This window comes from Acinonyx jubatus, chromosome X, assembly GCF_027475565.1.
Source record: "Acinonyx jubatus isolate Ajub_Pintada_27869175 chromosome X, VMU_Ajub_asm_v1.0, whole genome shotgun sequence".
Taxonomy (NCBI): domain Eukaryota; kingdom Metazoa; phylum Chordata; class Mammalia; order Carnivora; family Felidae; genus Acinonyx; species Acinonyx jubatus.
The window spans coordinates 41,388,815-41,404,158 of NC_069389.1; the positions used below are offsets into that span (position 1 = coordinate 41,388,815).

At 52.3% G+C, this 15,344-nt stretch overlaps 1 protein-coding gene across 6 annotated transcripts; it reads right to left on the bottom strand.

Moving 5' to 3' along the window:
* Positions 1-1,049: 1,049 nt before the first annotated feature.
* SLC38A5 (solute carrier family 38 member 5) lies at positions 1,050-14,287 on the bottom strand. 6 transcript variants are annotated; one of them, XM_053202274.1, is made up of 16 exons: positions 14,191-14,287; positions 8,689-8,742; positions 8,533-8,608; positions 7,997-8,112; positions 7,819-7,892; positions 7,102-7,194; positions 6,899-6,977; positions 5,105-5,187; positions 4,754-4,812; positions 4,519-4,656; positions 4,230-4,309; positions 3,487-3,587; positions 3,110-3,225; positions 2,161-2,305; positions 1,963-2,066; positions 1,050-1,499 (listed from the first exon to the last, which is right to left on the bottom strand). In XM_053202274.1, exons 2-16 carry the CDS (start codon positions 8,739-8,741, stop codon positions 1,398-1,400), a joined length of 1,419 nt encoding a protein of 472 aa, XP_053058249.1. In that variant the 5' UTR covers position 8,742; positions 14,191-14,287; the 3' UTR covers positions 1,050-1,397. The 6 variants fall into 6 exon arrangements, with proteins under 6 accessions (XP_053058249.1, XP_053058250.1, XP_026909866.1 ...); XM_053202275.1 differs by lacking the exon at positions 14,191-14,287 and adding an exon at positions 11,765-11,878; XM_027054065.2 differs by lacking the exon at positions 14,191-14,287 and adding an exon at positions 10,198-10,300.
* Positions 14,288-15,344: the final 1,057 nt, after the last annotated feature.

Here is a 15,344-nt window from a genome sequence, read left to right on the forward strand (position 1 = left end):
CCTGACTACCCCCTCACTGCCCCCTGCACACCACACTCACATCACTTATTTTCCTCACAGTGTGCATCTTTTTTTAAGCTTATTTATTTATTTTGAGAGAGCCAGAGACAGCCTGAGAGGGGGAGGGATAGAGAGAGAGGGAGAGAGAATCCCAAGCAGGCTCTGCACTCCCAGCACAGAGCCTGACACGGGGCTTGAAACCACGAAACTGTGAGATCATGACCTGAGCAGAAACCAAGAGTTGGACGCTTAACTGACTGAGCCACCCAGGCTCCCCTCTAAGATTTTATTTTTAAGTAATCTCTACACCTCACGTGAGGCTTGAACTCACAACCCTGAGATCAAGAGTCGCATGCTCCACTGACGGAGCCAGCCAGGAGTCCCTCATAGTGCTCATCTTTATCAGAAATAATTAATCTCTTTTCCTCTCTTCTGCTAGATCAGGGATCAGCAATTTTTTTTTCTGAAAAGGGCCAGATAATAAATAGCTTAGGCTTTGTGGGCCATGTGGTCTCTGTTGCAACTCGTCAGCCCTGCTGTTGTAGCAATAAATAACCATAAACAATATGTAAGTGAGCAAGCATTATTGTGTTCCAATAAAAGATTTGCAGACACTGAAATTTAAATTTCATACTTTTCAGGTGTCACAAATTATTCCTCTTCTTATTTTTTTTCAAGTACTTAGAAATGTGCAAACTATTCTTGGCTCAGGCCATACAAAAAGAGGCAGCAGGCTGCTGAATTTGGCCTGTAGGTCATAGTTTGCCTACTCTTTTGCTAGAACACCAACTATAGGGATTATTGTCTGCTTGATTCAACCCCAGCACCTAGAACAGTGCCTGGCACCCAGTAGGCTCTCAACAGGTTTCTTGAGTGAGGAAGTGAATGGAACAATGAGTTGAGTAGCAAGTTACTGAAGGAGCGGAGAAGTGAGTGAATACTTGAGAGCCAGTTCAGTCCTACTCTCAGGGCCTTAGTTTACCCCTGTCTGAATCTAGGCAGACTCCCCCAAGAAGACTTAGAAAGAGATGAGAAGGCTGAGACCAGAGTTGCAATGCAGCATCTTTATTCTTCCCCTTTAGCTCGAGGGTGATCCTGACAAACAGCTTCTGCCAAGAGAGGCAGAAAGGACTGGGCTGGGCAGGGATTCCCCAAAGACCTGGTCTCCTCCTCCTCCCATGGTGTTGGGCTTAGGGCCATGATCCAAGCTCAGCATCCCTGGGGAGGAGGGAAGTGGACCACTCTGCAACCTCTGCAGCCCCCTACCTCCAACAGCCATGATAATGGGAACCAGCCACCTCCACACAACAGGCAGGAGGGACCCAGGAGAGGGGCCCCATCTTCCTCCACGTGCACAGGAGCATGCGCACGGGGGCCCAGGGAGGAGCAGGGCATGGTCAGTGTCCAGACACAGGGCTCTGGCCTGTGGCCCAGTTGGCAAACATAAAGCCTAGACTGATTGCCATGAAGAGGACCCCCAGGAGACCAAAACACAGAGCCTGTGGATGAGAGGGAGACAAGATGCAGTTGGTTGGGTCTCCACACCAGAGCTCCTCCTGAGAATGTCCCTCTAGCCCTCCATCCCCTCCAGAGTGCCCCATGCATTCCAGACCCTCCTGCTCCCTCCCCTTCCTCAAAACCAGCCCCTTCCTAAGAATTCTTCTTTCATCCTTCTAGAACACTTCAGAGAGTACTCTCCTATATCCTCCTTGAAAGTGCTCCTGACCCTCTTCAAATAGTACTCCTTCTGTTGTCTGTAGAATGCTCCCTCTGTCTTTGCAGACCCTGCTGGTACTCTGTCTGCTCAGCCCCTTTCTAAGACAATCTCCTTCATTCTTCCAGACCACCTACTCCCTTCCCCCCAGCCCCCTCTTGAAAATGTTCTTTTTATCTCTGGCCATCCAGGAGTGCTCTCTCCTCAGAATTCTCCCTCTTCCCCCAACCCTCTCCTGGAATGCTCACCTGGATCTTAGGCCAGGAGTAGAGGGGCTCCACCTCAGTTGGTACGATGCGGAGGTAGAAGATGCTAGGAAGGATGAAGATGAGGCTAGGGGCTGAAGTGGACCCTGAAGGACAAGCAGGAGGGACAGAAGCCAATGTAAGTTTGGGGTACCAGGCCCGTATTAGGTGGGGTCTGGGATTGGGGTTAGGGGTACTAACCAATAACCCCAAAGATATCCCGGATGGTTGGCACACAAATGACAAGAACATTGACCAAGACAAGCAGGATCAGGGCTATGGCCACGTGTCGTGGCCAGCTGAAGTCTCTGCTTGGGAAGAACAGCTGCTGCAGGGCCCGGCGGATCTGTGGTCAGAGTAGGGCAGGACACCAGTCAGGGCCCACGTGCTGCCTCCCCACTCCATGCGGTCATCTGACTTTAACTCCACCCTCCATCTGAGCACCCATCGTGCCTCCACCCTGTGTGAGATGCCTGATTCCCCCTCCATCTGACTATCTACATGTCCCCCTCGTCTGACCACCCATCAGTGCCTCCACCTTCTGAATGAGTATCCCGCTGCCCTTCTGACGATCCATGTGTCTTCCTTCTGTCTGATCACCCATCGATGCTTCTACCCACTATCTGAAATCTCTGCCTCCCTGTCTGACCACCCTCTTGTCCTTCCATTCTGTCTTAGATCCCTGCCTCTCTTTTGCCATCTGACTACCTCAGCCTCCCTCCTCTGTCTAGTCATCCCACCTCCCCATCTGAGAGCCTTGGCCCCCCTTATACCTCACTACTTCTGCCTCCACTCTTTTTCTGTCCATCCCTGTTTCTTCATTCTGAGTGTCCATCTCTAGGCCTCTACCCTGTCTGAGTATTCCTGCCTCCCTCTTCTGTCTGGCCAGACATCTGTGCCCCCTCCCTCCAACTGACTACCCCTCTCCCTCTCATTCTCTCTGCCCTGACATCTATCCCCCATCTGTCTGACCATCTATTTTTGCATTCTCTGTCTGTCTGCCAACTTTGCCTTCCCTATCTGTCCATCCCTGCCTCCTCCATCCATAAATCCACTCCTATCTCCACCCCCCAGTCAGACATCCATGCCTATGCCTTCTACATCCATCCACATCCCTCCACTCCATGGGCCCACCCTCAACCCCACGCACAGGGAACAGCACAACTGGCACAGTGAGAGTCACGGCGAGCAGCACTGCCAGGCGCACACAAAGGATGAGCAGGTCCTGCTGGCTGTACATGTGCAGCATCTCCGCCTCCACGCTATCTGGGATGTGGGACATGGGACATGGGATGCAGGATGTAGTGGGAGCACTAGGACCAGTGTCCCAGAAACACAAACTCACACACACACACACACACACACACACACACACACACACAACAAAATCTACATGTGTGATGTGCACCCTCTGTTTGGAAACTGATGGGTCCAGGGCACGGAGAAAAAGCACTCAGGTTCCTGCCCCAGCAGTCTGCCCACTCCCCACTCCAGCCCCCACCCAACCCTGGCCCCAGCCCCACTCACTGTAAAAGGTGAGGTATCCAAAGGTCGCAGTAAGCCCATACATGCAGAACATGGCCCCAATGGACACGTTGGCCACAGCCTGCATTCTGTGCTTGGAGGGCCTGAGTCATAGAGGTTATGGAACTGTCATGCCCAGACCCCTGGACTTGGTACAGGCGCTTCCAAAGTAGCCTGCACTCTCCAGAGTCCCCTTGTTCCTGAGCTGACATTCAGCTGGTACATGCTGGGATACCCATCTCTACCTCCCCTGTGTGATTAGCCATGCCTCCCTCTGTCCAGCCATCTCACCCCATATGACCATCTTTGTCCATCTCCTCTGTCTGCCCATCTCTGCCTTTCCCTCACATCTGACCATCCATGCTGTGCCCCCATCTGATAATCCACACATCCCCCTACCATATAATCCCTGCTCCCTCTTTTGTTCACCCATCCCCCATTCTATCTCCCCATCCCCATCTCCTCATCCCCATCCGCGTATGCTACACCCTCCTTCTCATCATTCCTGCCTCCCCACTCTGTCCATTCACACTTGTACAGGATGTTAAAAGTAGAAAATTTAAGCCCTAATCAGTAAAAAGTCACCGCCCTGCATTCCCCAAGGCCACTTCAACTGCCCCCCACCACCGGCACCAACTAGCCACCATCAAGCTACAGTACAAGGACCACTTGAGGGGCTGTCGGACATTATGACTCTCCTACCAGTTGCTGGCCCATCACATATGCCCACTTGCCTGCCCACTCACCGGCAGAGCTCTGTGTAGATGGGCAGCACCTCAGGGTGACAGACGAAGGCAAAAGCCATAATGGGCACCGTGTAGAACATCTAGGGGAATGGCCCAAGTACATGAGGTTAGAGCCTACAGGGTTATATCCCCTCCTCATCTGCCTGACCCCACCATTGCACTCCATATAAGACACATGGAAGCCCCCCGATATCTGATGCCCAGCTCCACTGTGAACAGAGTGGACCATGTGACAGGACCAGAGGGCCTAAGTGTGGTGCAAGCTCCAAACACATGCCTGCACACCCACCTGTGAGTCAACTGTGAACATATGGGCCTCACAGCTTCTGTTGAGTCCCTGGATGGGAAAGGCCGTAGGGTTCTTGCTCTCCACTTCCGTCTCATTGAGACCTACAGGACAGCCAAGCTGGAACTTCTTATAGATGACCTGGGGGAGGGTGGGGAAGCGAGGTCATGGGGAAGGCTATGACCCAATGTTCCAAACTCTTGCTTCACTTTTTTATGTTCTTCTCTTTCAGACTCACCGAGATGAGAAAAAACAGCATACAGGTCAAAGAGAGACCACTGGTATATCCCAGGTAGCCTGCAAGAGGTAATATAGAGAGCCTCAGAAATCCAGGGACTCCCTACAGCAAATATCAAGCCCCAGTTTGGCCTTCAAGGCTACCTCACCCCAGTTAGGCCACATGTTGCACAAGCTTTTACTTCTTCCTGAACCAGCCTCCTCTCCACAGCAAACTCCTATTTATCTGTTAAAACCCACATCAAATAAGCTCACCCCTGGTATTCCATAGCCCTTGAAAATGGGGATTTTCTCAATCTGGTTCCCTTTTTCTGACTCCACTATCCAATGAACAACACAGGAAGCCTCTTACCCAAGTGTCTCATGAGGGCCAGTGGCAGGATGATTAACACACTGACAATGATGATGAGGAGGTTTCCCTTCAAGAACCAGCCCCTAGGGAGACAGGCAAACACAGTGACTAGCTGCCTGCCAAAGAAAACTGTCAGGCAGACAGTCATAAACGACAGCCGGACACACAGATTTCTACCTGCAGTCAGGGGAGGTGAGCTGACGTCTCAGCTGTGAGAAGCCATTCAGGTGGTCACAGTGACAAATGGCACAATAGGATTGACAGAAACAACCAGACTGATTATCAGACTGTCAGTCAGACACTGTCAGAGGGACACAGCTAAGAAAGAACACACGCACAGCTGGACAAAACTGTGCCATCAGACTCGCCAGCAGACATACAACCAGATGGGCAGAAAATGCCCCAAATCTGTGAGACTCACACAGTCCAACACAGAGTACCAGACACAGAGTGAGTCATGACCCTGGTGTGTCTGACAGGCAGAACAACAGTCTGACGATCTGGTAGTCAGGCAATGATGCAAAGTCAGACAAGAAGTCAGGAACACACACATGTGGTTTTTTGAACAGGTCAAGGTTTGTCGAATATCTAAAAGTAGCCAGGCCAACTTGGCCATATAGCCAAAGACCGAACTAGAGACAAAATCAGCCAACTGGCTATACTGTTGGAACCAAGTTCAAAGAAAGAGTGGAAACTGTACAGATATTGGAGGGAGGTACCAGGTAAGACAGTTACACAAAATCAGCTGAAAAACTGCTCATTTGTTCAAAGGAATTTTATTAATTGCCTGCTATGTTCCAGGCATTCACACACTATCTCATACACACAGTTACACAGAAATAAACCAACAAAGCACCATTGGCCATATATATACAGTGGGAGATAATTATAATAATTAGACACACCTAGTCACACAGATTATCAGATACCTAAATGGCTTCAGAATGAAACCAAAGATCTAACAGGATACACAGAGTCAGCCATTATATACAAACAACTGAACAGATTTAGCTAGCAGATGGATCCAAAATCAAACATACAGTCAACTAGACGCATATGCAGAACATCAGTCAAACACACACGGCTGGAACCATAGTACAGAGGACATATAGTCAGAGTAGAGGATCACACACACTCAGCCAGAGAGAATTTGCCAGAAAAAAATGGTTGCCAAATTAGACACACAGGTGGGATTCTACTGGAACATACAGTTGGAGCAAATCACATATACGTAGTTGGCACCACAGTTCACTGCACACACACGGTTGCAGTTAGTGACCATGCACTTCGAGCTAGACAGATTTCCGCCAGCCTGATGGACCCTGAATCATACAGAATCTGCTGGACAGGGAAAGTCAGAGTAAGCAAATGTCAAACACACATGGTTGGGATCGCAGCTTTCAGAACACAGCTGTAGTCAGTTGTCATACAGCTGGCCACAGAATCTGCCAGTACAGCAGTCCAGAACCAAATCCACAGATTTTAGGTCTACTCGATATGTACAGTCGCCTGGTCAGTATCAGAGTGTACTGGACATATGGAGTCAGCTACCCGACAGAATCAGCCAGAACAAGTCACAAAAATCAACGCGTGGTCTGCTGTATAGTCAGATCAACGGTCACACTTTCTGTCGGCATCATAATATGTTAAGAATCACAGTCTGACCAGACTGGCCAGCCCAACAATCTCTGAACACCTAGGAGTCAACTGAGCACAGAGTTGAAGATGGCAGCCAGACCGCACAGGTAGAGTCAGTGGCCTGCAGGCCAGAGCTAAGGGGTGTTTCTCACTCACCCCTCAGGGTCCATGTCCAAGAAGGTGCCGATAACCAGAGGGAGTTCGGATTTGATGATGAACAGGTAACTGGACATGGCTGGTGCAGGTGGGGGGAGGTATAAGCAGAAGGATTCCCCTCATCCTCCCAGCCCAGCCTGAGGAAGCCCACCCCACCTCACCCTCTTCCCCCAAGCTGATCCCCTACCTCCCAGAGTCCTCACCCCCAACATTGTGCAGACAGATCACCGCAGCCACCACTACTTTCCCTGCAGGCCCCAGCGCCCTCTGTCCCAGCTGCTCATAGGCTCGGATGCCTGGGGTAGGGAGACAGGAAGGAATGCGCTGTGGGTCCAGGAGGCTAGGCAAGGGTAAGGAACTGGGTGGGGGGTGGAGGGGAGCAGTTGAGGGTCAGGGAGCTGAGGAACTGGGGCTTGGGGTAATTGGATCTGATTGATGGAAGCTGGAGATGAGGGTTAAGCAGTGAACTTGGGCTGGGCTTGCAGTGGAGCCTGGGAGGTGGGAATCTGTGACCAGAGAAAAGGTTGGGGACCAAATGTGGGTAGTGGGTCGTGGGATTCTTGGGTTGTGAAGCTGGCTTCCACAATTAGGGGGAGCTGGAGACTGAGGAGTGGAGGTGAGAGGTGGAGTAATCTGGGTGTGGGGAGGGTCTGAGAAATGAGGTTTGACGCCAGACTGAGGGTGAGGGGTGAGGATTGAGAAGAGGAGATCTGGGAGCCCAGATAAGTTCTGAAGGCCAAGGTGCAGTTTGAGGTCTGGAGTCCAGGGAGTTAAGTATGGGGTCTGGGGTCCTGGGTCCAGGATCTGGGATCCATGTGGTACTTTCAGAATCTAGGGTTTGGGCTGAGGTCTAGGGTCTCAGGTCAGAGGGGTAGATCCAGAGTCTGGGGTCCAAGATCTGCGTTGAGCTCTGGCCTTACCTACAACACCGGCACAGGTCAGCAGGAGATGGATGGAATATGAAGATAGAAACGCAATGCATAGCAGCAGGGCCCTGTGGCAGATGGCACAGCTCAGACTTGGCCCCCAGGCCTCCTGCATGTCCCACACAGCACCCCTGCCCCCTGGCCCAGGCCACCCCGGCCGCCCAAGACTCACAAGAAGAAGAGGACCCCTGTGTGAGCCATGGCATAGGCCAGTCCCAGGATGCCACTGCCCATGATGGCGTTGCTGAGATTGAACACGGACATTCCAAACGATGTCTTCCCTTCGAACTGCAGGTAAGGGCCAGGCCGGGCACACATGGGGAAGGAGATCAGGTAACGGGACCAGCGCTGGGGCCCAGGAAAGACTAGGGGAGAAGTGACCAGGGCGGGGAGAAGCCCAGAAAGGACTATAGGACGGAAACTAGGAAGGAAAAAAAAGTGGAAGCCAGGGAGAAGCTGGGGAAGCAAGAGCTAGGAAGGAAGAACTAGGAGGAACTTTGGAGGGGAGCAGCTGGAAATGGAGAGGAACAGGGGAGGAGGGCGGAGCAGCCACCAGAGGCAAAACAGCGAGGGAGGAGAGTGGCTGGGGGACCGGAGCGGCTGGGGACAGGAAATAGCCAGGCAGGGAACCCCTGGGAAGAGGGAACAGTAGGGGAAGAGATGAGCTGGGCAAGGTGCAGCCAGGACAGATCCTGTGAGGTCACTCACATCCATGAACTCGATTGGCTTCCTCCCAGGAGCAGGAGGATGGCTGGGCAGGAAGCCCTCGCGTTCCTGCCTGTAGCTGGAGAAGGCAGGGAAATTGGGGCTGGTGAGAGGGTAATCCTGACCTCTAACCTTTGTCCCCCTGGGCCCCCGACTCACCCCAGAGCATCCGCAGGGAGGGCTCCGTTCATCTTTGGGTCCTGAAGTTCCATCCTGTGGGCAGAGAAATGGGGGTGGGGATCAGAGATGGGGGGGCTACAAAGTAGGGAGAGCTAGATGAATAGGGTAGGGGGTCAGACAGAGACAGATGGAGAAACAGAAACAGAGGTGAGGCAAGGGGAACAGGAACAGAGGGATGAGAGAGACTGAGAGATAAATGGAGAGACTCGAAGACAACAGTGAGAGGACGACAGAAAGAGATGGGAGGCAGAGAAGGGAATCGGAGGGGGAGGGATGCCAACAGTTACTCAGACAGGCAGAAAAAGAGGGCAGCGAGAGACAAATAGAGGGGGAGAGGGGCAGAGACTGAGAGAGAAAGAGAGAGAGAGAGAGAGAGAGACCGACCCCACAGCAGACGAGATGGCCATTTGGAGCTGGGATAGCCTGTCCTTCCAGAACCCACACTCACTCTGTCTCTCTTACTGTCTCTTTCCTTGCCACCTCCCCCGGCCCCCCCCCTTCCCTCCACCCTCACCGCTTGGCCAAGCCTCTTACTCCTTACAGGGACACGTGTCGGCCCAGCTGCCCCACCCCTCCTAACGCCCCCTACCCCCCCCCTCCCGGCCTGGGCCCCGAGCCTGAGCCCAGAGCTGATGCAAGCTGTTGCAGGAGCTGGAGGTGGGGGGCCAACTTGGTGACCTTAACCCCCCACCCCCACCCCCACCCCCACCCCATGCTGCAAACTGCCCTCCGCCACAACTCTGAATATCCTCACTAGAGGCCAAAGACAATTCTCCAATCAGAGCCTCCTTCCAGGGATAGAAGTGACCCAGGGACCCCCACTTAATCCCCCTTTTAGGGATTAGATTAATATTTTTCTCAGACCCCTGTCAAGTCCTAAACACTCGTTCTTCTGGCAGAAATAACTTTAGAGACACTTCCAGACTTAAGATCCTTCTTGGTCTTGGGGTGTCTCAGGAACCTGCTCTGAGCCCTAATCTCCCCCTCCTGACGATGAGCTATCTCAGAAACCTGCATCAAAAGCTCCATCCCAAGGCCTGATGTGTTTCCTGGGGTGGAGGTGCTCCAGGAGGGGCCCCTGTCTTCTGGATGGAGTGTCTCTGAAGATACCCCCTCACCCCGCGCGGGCGCGCGCGCACCCAGAGCTCACTTCCTGAGAGTGCAGTATCTCAGAAACTCCCATTCAAGGTCCCCATCATTGCTAAAAGTGCCTCTGGGAAACCCCCTCCCCAAGCCCCTAATCCCCTTCCTGGGAAGGGGAGGGCTCTCAAGGAGTCCCATCCTCAGTCACGAGCACTCTCTGGAGACTCTCAATCACTTCTGAATTCACTTCCTGGGAGCTAGGTACCATTCAATTCTCCACTAGGGCTAAAAATGTCTCCAGGGGAACCCCCCTCCCCGGAGGTTCCCCCAGAGAACCTCTCCCAGGATCCCCACTCATGCCTCGGGGTCTCCGGAGCCCCAACCCGGCCAGTATCCCCTCCTCACCTCCCTGCTCCTCTCAGCTCCTGAAGCCACCGTAACTCACTAGGGCTCTGGGACCCCACGGCCCCGGCAAGGCTCCCCTTCAGCGGACCCTGCCCCCGCCCCGCCCCGTGGCCAATCAGCTCCTCCGCGCTTGCTAGGTGGCTAATCAGCGCAGCCCGCGCCGCATCTGGCCCGCGGATTATTTTTTTTTTTCTAGGAAGAACTTTTAATTTTAATTCAGTTTCCCTCCATCTGGCTTTCGGCTGAGGACAGGGGGTGGGGGAGGAGGGCGCCCTCCTTCACCTGCACCCACGTGGAGAGAGACAGAGGTGTGTGGGGGCCTTGGGTAGGGGGAGGTGGACAGAAAGATTGAGGGGGTAGATCCACACTTAGAAGGACACGCAGGCAGAGGCAACTGACTCAGGGATCAGACACACGGAGGATGCAGAGAGGAGAGACAAACATCGTAAGGGAAACGATCACAAATAGAGAAAGGCGGGCAGGCGATACAATACAAGGACAGACAACAGAGAGGGCAGAAAGACAGCCATGTTGAGGAGTGGTCGATAGGCAGAGGGGCAGCCATGGGGAAAAAAAATAGAGGTGCAGACAGACTCAGAAGCAGACGGGGGAGGGGGGGAGGCCTCCTCAGAAGCATCTGGAGGAAGGCGACAGGCAGGTCCAGTAATAAACAGGAGATGCAACTGGCAGACAGACAGGTGGACACAGCCAGACACATCCCCAGAGGCTGGGAACAGACACACCAGCAGAGAGAGACAAGGGGAAAGAGGGAGTAGTTGCGGTACGGAGACACCTAGAGGGACAGATGACGACAGGCAGAGGGAGAGTCAGATTCAGGCAGAGGGACAGACAAGGTAGATGGACAGACCTGGGAGCGGCAGTGCGACAGGTGCAGGAAGACACAGCCAGGCCACTATGGGCTGACCTCAGAGAGAGAGCCTAGCTTAGGCAAAAAAAGGTGCTGGACCCCAGCCCAGGCATTGGGTGGGGATTGTCCACACCCTAACTGAGGAGCCCGACTGTCTGTCTGTCTGCCTTCTATGTGGGTCTGTCTGTTCACTCTCATCCAAGCATGTGACAGGCATGTCTGTCCCAGGCAAAGCACGTGTCTCCTGCACAGAGTCAGGCGGATCGGACTTGGGGTCCAGGCCCAACTCCACTGGGCTGCTTGAGGCCCTGGTGGACAAGAGGCCTCTGTCTGGGCCTCTTCACCCTCCTGCCCATCCCCCACAGGGAGCACAGAATTCCCGGAAAGGCCAGGGGCTGGCTGGGGCTTCAAAGCTAGCCTAGATGCCCCCACCCTACCCGCAGTCGGAGTAGGGTGAGGGATGGGGCGGTTACTTCCCCCACAGCAGGAGAGAACACTCAGGGGTCACAACCCCATCCAGGGGCTCAGAGGTAGAGGCCGCCTCACCCATCACCCACAGAAGCACAAACTTGCACGCAGACTCACAGCCACACACAGAGAATATGGGCTGACATAAGAACACTCACAGACTGTGCATCGAGAGCCCAGGTCACATTGAGAGTACAGTCACATACTCAACAGCCACACCAAACGACTCACTATTCCAGGTATCATCACCCCCAGCCTCAGCGTCACGTCCAGAGAACACAGACTGACACGCGATGGGCTCGTGCTGATTTACAGCCCCTCTAGACTCATGGACATCATCACCCAGGGACTCAACAGCCATACCCTAGGGAGCCGACAGGCAAATCGCACACAGACTCACAGCTGCACACAGAGCACACAAATATGATTTCCTACAGCCGACAACATCATGCGTGGGCCCAGTGTCTCACAAATCAAATCAGAAGAGACACATATAGGGGTGCACAAACAGGGAAAGCAGGGAGGCAGAGAGTACACTTACTGTCATTACAAAGGGGGAAATCCAGAAAATACATCTCAAACTGCATGAAGAGGAAACAAAGGAACCAGAGAGTACACAAACAGCAGCACCAAAAGAAACACACACACCTACACTAGCTCACCACAGACAGACACAAACAGGGTGGCAGAGAAGAAAGGCACACAGACACAGGACACACACGCCTACGGGCAAGACAAAGACACTCAGCGCCCATCAGCATTACGAAGGAGACACGTAAACACCCAAGGAACATACACACGACCCCATAGAGACGAACTGCGCAAACAGACCACCGTTGCCATAGTGACACACCCAGTTGCCATAAAGGGAACACAGGAGTTGGACAGGCAGCCATGGTCACAAGATACACCCAGGCAAGTTGCATAGGAAGACACAAGTGGAGCTCACATACGTGTGTTTGTGGCTGAGAACATGTACAGGCAGATGAGATACATTGAGGGTATTCAAATACACACACACACACACACACACACACACTCCCCTTGTCTATCCCGGCCTATTCTGATGTCTCTCTCCTCTCATGGTCCTCCTCCCCCTAGAGCCATTACACATCTGTGCTAGAGGCTGGCCAGGGAAAGAGACACCTGTTGGCAGAGGCCTTGGCCTACATGGCTATGGTATGTGTGGCGGGTGGGGTTGGGGAGGGGTGGAGGCTAGGCAGATGTCTAGATTTCAAGAGAAGTCTGAAGTGTCCTGCCCAAAAAAGCTAGTATACCTTGGACAACAAACAGATACCCCTATCCACCACCTCCCAGCAGCAATGTCCTGCCCTGATCATTCCCTGGCCCTCCAACATTGCCCGGTGCAGGGCCACCAGGCACACAGCAGGTGCTCAATAAATGCCACTTATCAAGTGCCATATTATCATCATTCTCATTTTTATTTCTGCCAAGTGAACTCTTCTCCGGGAGGGACGAACCTGCACCCAGCTCCGCACCCTATAGCTTAGCTAAGTTTCAGGGCACTGAAAATGGCAAGTGTTCAACATATGCTGGTAGGAGGGAAAACAAAGGGAAAGGGAAATCTGGCTGCGGAGCGAGGGCAGCTTGCTTTAGAAGGAACAGATGTCTTTAAGCTTGACCAAGGCCTTGAGACTGTGCCAGGGATAAGAATGCTTTGTTAATTCACCGAAGTAAGGTCCTTTCTCGGGGTCATTTAAGGCTTTTGTTGGTTCAGTAAAGCAGACCCTTTTGTGACGTTTGGGATTCCTATCGAGTCTATGAAAAGTCGGCTTGGGTTCCTGTCGGTTCTTATAAGCAGATCCCTGCTTTTCATTAAAACAGGTCACTGCTCAGCAGCCTTCAGGGGAGGGAGCCACAGAGCAAAGCAGTTAACACCAAGAGCTTTCCCCACTCTGCCACTTACTAGCTGTGTGGCCTGGAGCATATTCTGGAACCTCTCTGTCTCAGCTTCCCCCCGCGGCATAGTAACACCTAACTCTTAGGGCCCCTGGGAAAACCCGAGTGAATTAACACAGGTAAAGCGCTGAGAACAATGCCTGACACACAGTAATTGCTCAATAACATATTTGTGAAAGGAATTAATGAATTCTTCTCCGCCTGTGAATGCAACCCCCTACTGGGCTGCATTTAGGATTCTAATCTCCCCTTTCAGGCAGGCTCCCCACTGAGAGACTCTTCCGTCCCTCAAAGCAGCCCCGGGGCAGCAAGGCTTTTTTGAGTCTGTGTCTAGTCCCCTGCACCTGGACCACCCCCGTCTTTCCCTCCCCCGGTTAGATGCCCTCCGGTACAGAACTGGCCTGGCAGCTCCCAGCTCCTTGACCTCTTCAGGAGGCTGAGGGGAGGACACCTTTACACTCAGTGGGGTGCCGGGTGGGAGCTGCAGGCCGACACCCTACTTCGGGAAAAGCCTGGGGAGTTCAGAGCCTGGATCCTGTCCCCCAATTCCCCCGGGCCCTGCTGGAGGAAGCAAGTTTCTTTGCAAAAAATTAAACATCCTCTTTGTGAGAGGCAAGAAAACAGGACGTGGGAAGCATCCCACAGGGTGAACATGGGCCCCCAATGCCTGGCACCCCCTCCTCTCTGTGGAGCAGAGGCCAGGTGGCTTGAACCCTTGCTTTCTCACACTTGCTCACCTCTGCAGGGGAGCCGTTGTTCCCACCGCCCCCACAAGGCCCTGGAGCGCTGCCACCAGCTCTTGCTTCCTCCCTGGCTCTCGGGACTCCTCCAGGAAGTGCTTTCTCCGTGTCTCTGCTTGTCTGTCCACAACTCCCAGGGCCTGGCATAAATGCAGAGCGCACCACTGAGGAAAGAATAAAGGACCAAGGCAACAAAAGCGTGGATTCAACAAACGTCTACTGCATGCCACCTGTATGCCAGGCCCTGTTCCAGGGTCGGGAGGCAGCGGTGAAAGGGACAGAACAAAATTCCCACCTAGTGAAGCTCATATTTCTAAGGAATGATGAATCAATCGTTCAGTTCTTTGAATACTCACCAAGCTTGTTCTCACTTCAGGGTCTTTGCACTCGGTGTTGCCTGTGCCTGGAATGCTCTTCCTCCAAGTATTCCTAGGGTGAGTTTCCCTTTAGGTCTCAGCTCAAATGCCACCTCCTCAGAGAAGCCCTCCCTGACTATGCTGTCTAAAAGAAAAATTCGGGGCACCTGGGTGGCTCCGTCGGTTAAGCATCCGACTCTTGGTTTCGGCTCAGGTCATGATCTCACAGTTCGTGAGTCTGAGCCCTGCATGGGGCTCTGTGCTGACAGTGCGGAGCCTGCTTGGGATTCTCTATCTCCCCCTCCCTCCGTCCCTCCCCTGCTTGCTGTCCATCTCCCTCTCAAAATAAATAAATAAACTTTAAAAAATAAATAAAATAAAAGAGCAACTCAAATCCTCTGCTACTCTCCATCGCTTTCACCCTACTTTATTATTCATCATGGATTTTATCACCACCTGACAAACATTATATATTTACATACACGATAGTATGTTTAATTTAGTACAGTTATTTTACTAAGTAAATGTATATAGATACCAGCGTATTTATATATATCAGCATACACATTTACATATTATATGCATAAGATATGTGTATTATATGTACATGATACAAAATGCATAAATAGGTTATATATTTTCTTATATTTACATGTAACAGTATATTTATATTTATTATATTTCTTACTAACATATAACCTATATACTAGTGGATGTTATACATCACTATATTTCTATATAATCACATACATATCAAGCAGCACATATGTTTATATACCTAATGTAATCTATATT

What these genes read in the sequence shown, in the direction of transcription:
- SLC38A5 (XM_027054063.2), bottom strand. Translation starts at nt 9,116, where the DNA reads ATGGCCATCTCGTCTGCTGTGGG. An exon ending in ACAGGGGTCCTCTTCTTCTT is followed by an intron (nt 7,893 to 7,996) that starts GTGAGTCTTGGG and finishes CATCTGCCACAG; the next exon opens with GGCCCTGCTGCTATGCATTG. An exon ending in GGATATCTTTGGGGTTATTG is followed by an intron (nt 2,067 to 2,160) that starts GTTAGTACCCCT and finishes CTTGTCCTTCAG; the next exon opens with GGTCCACTTCAGCCCCTAGC.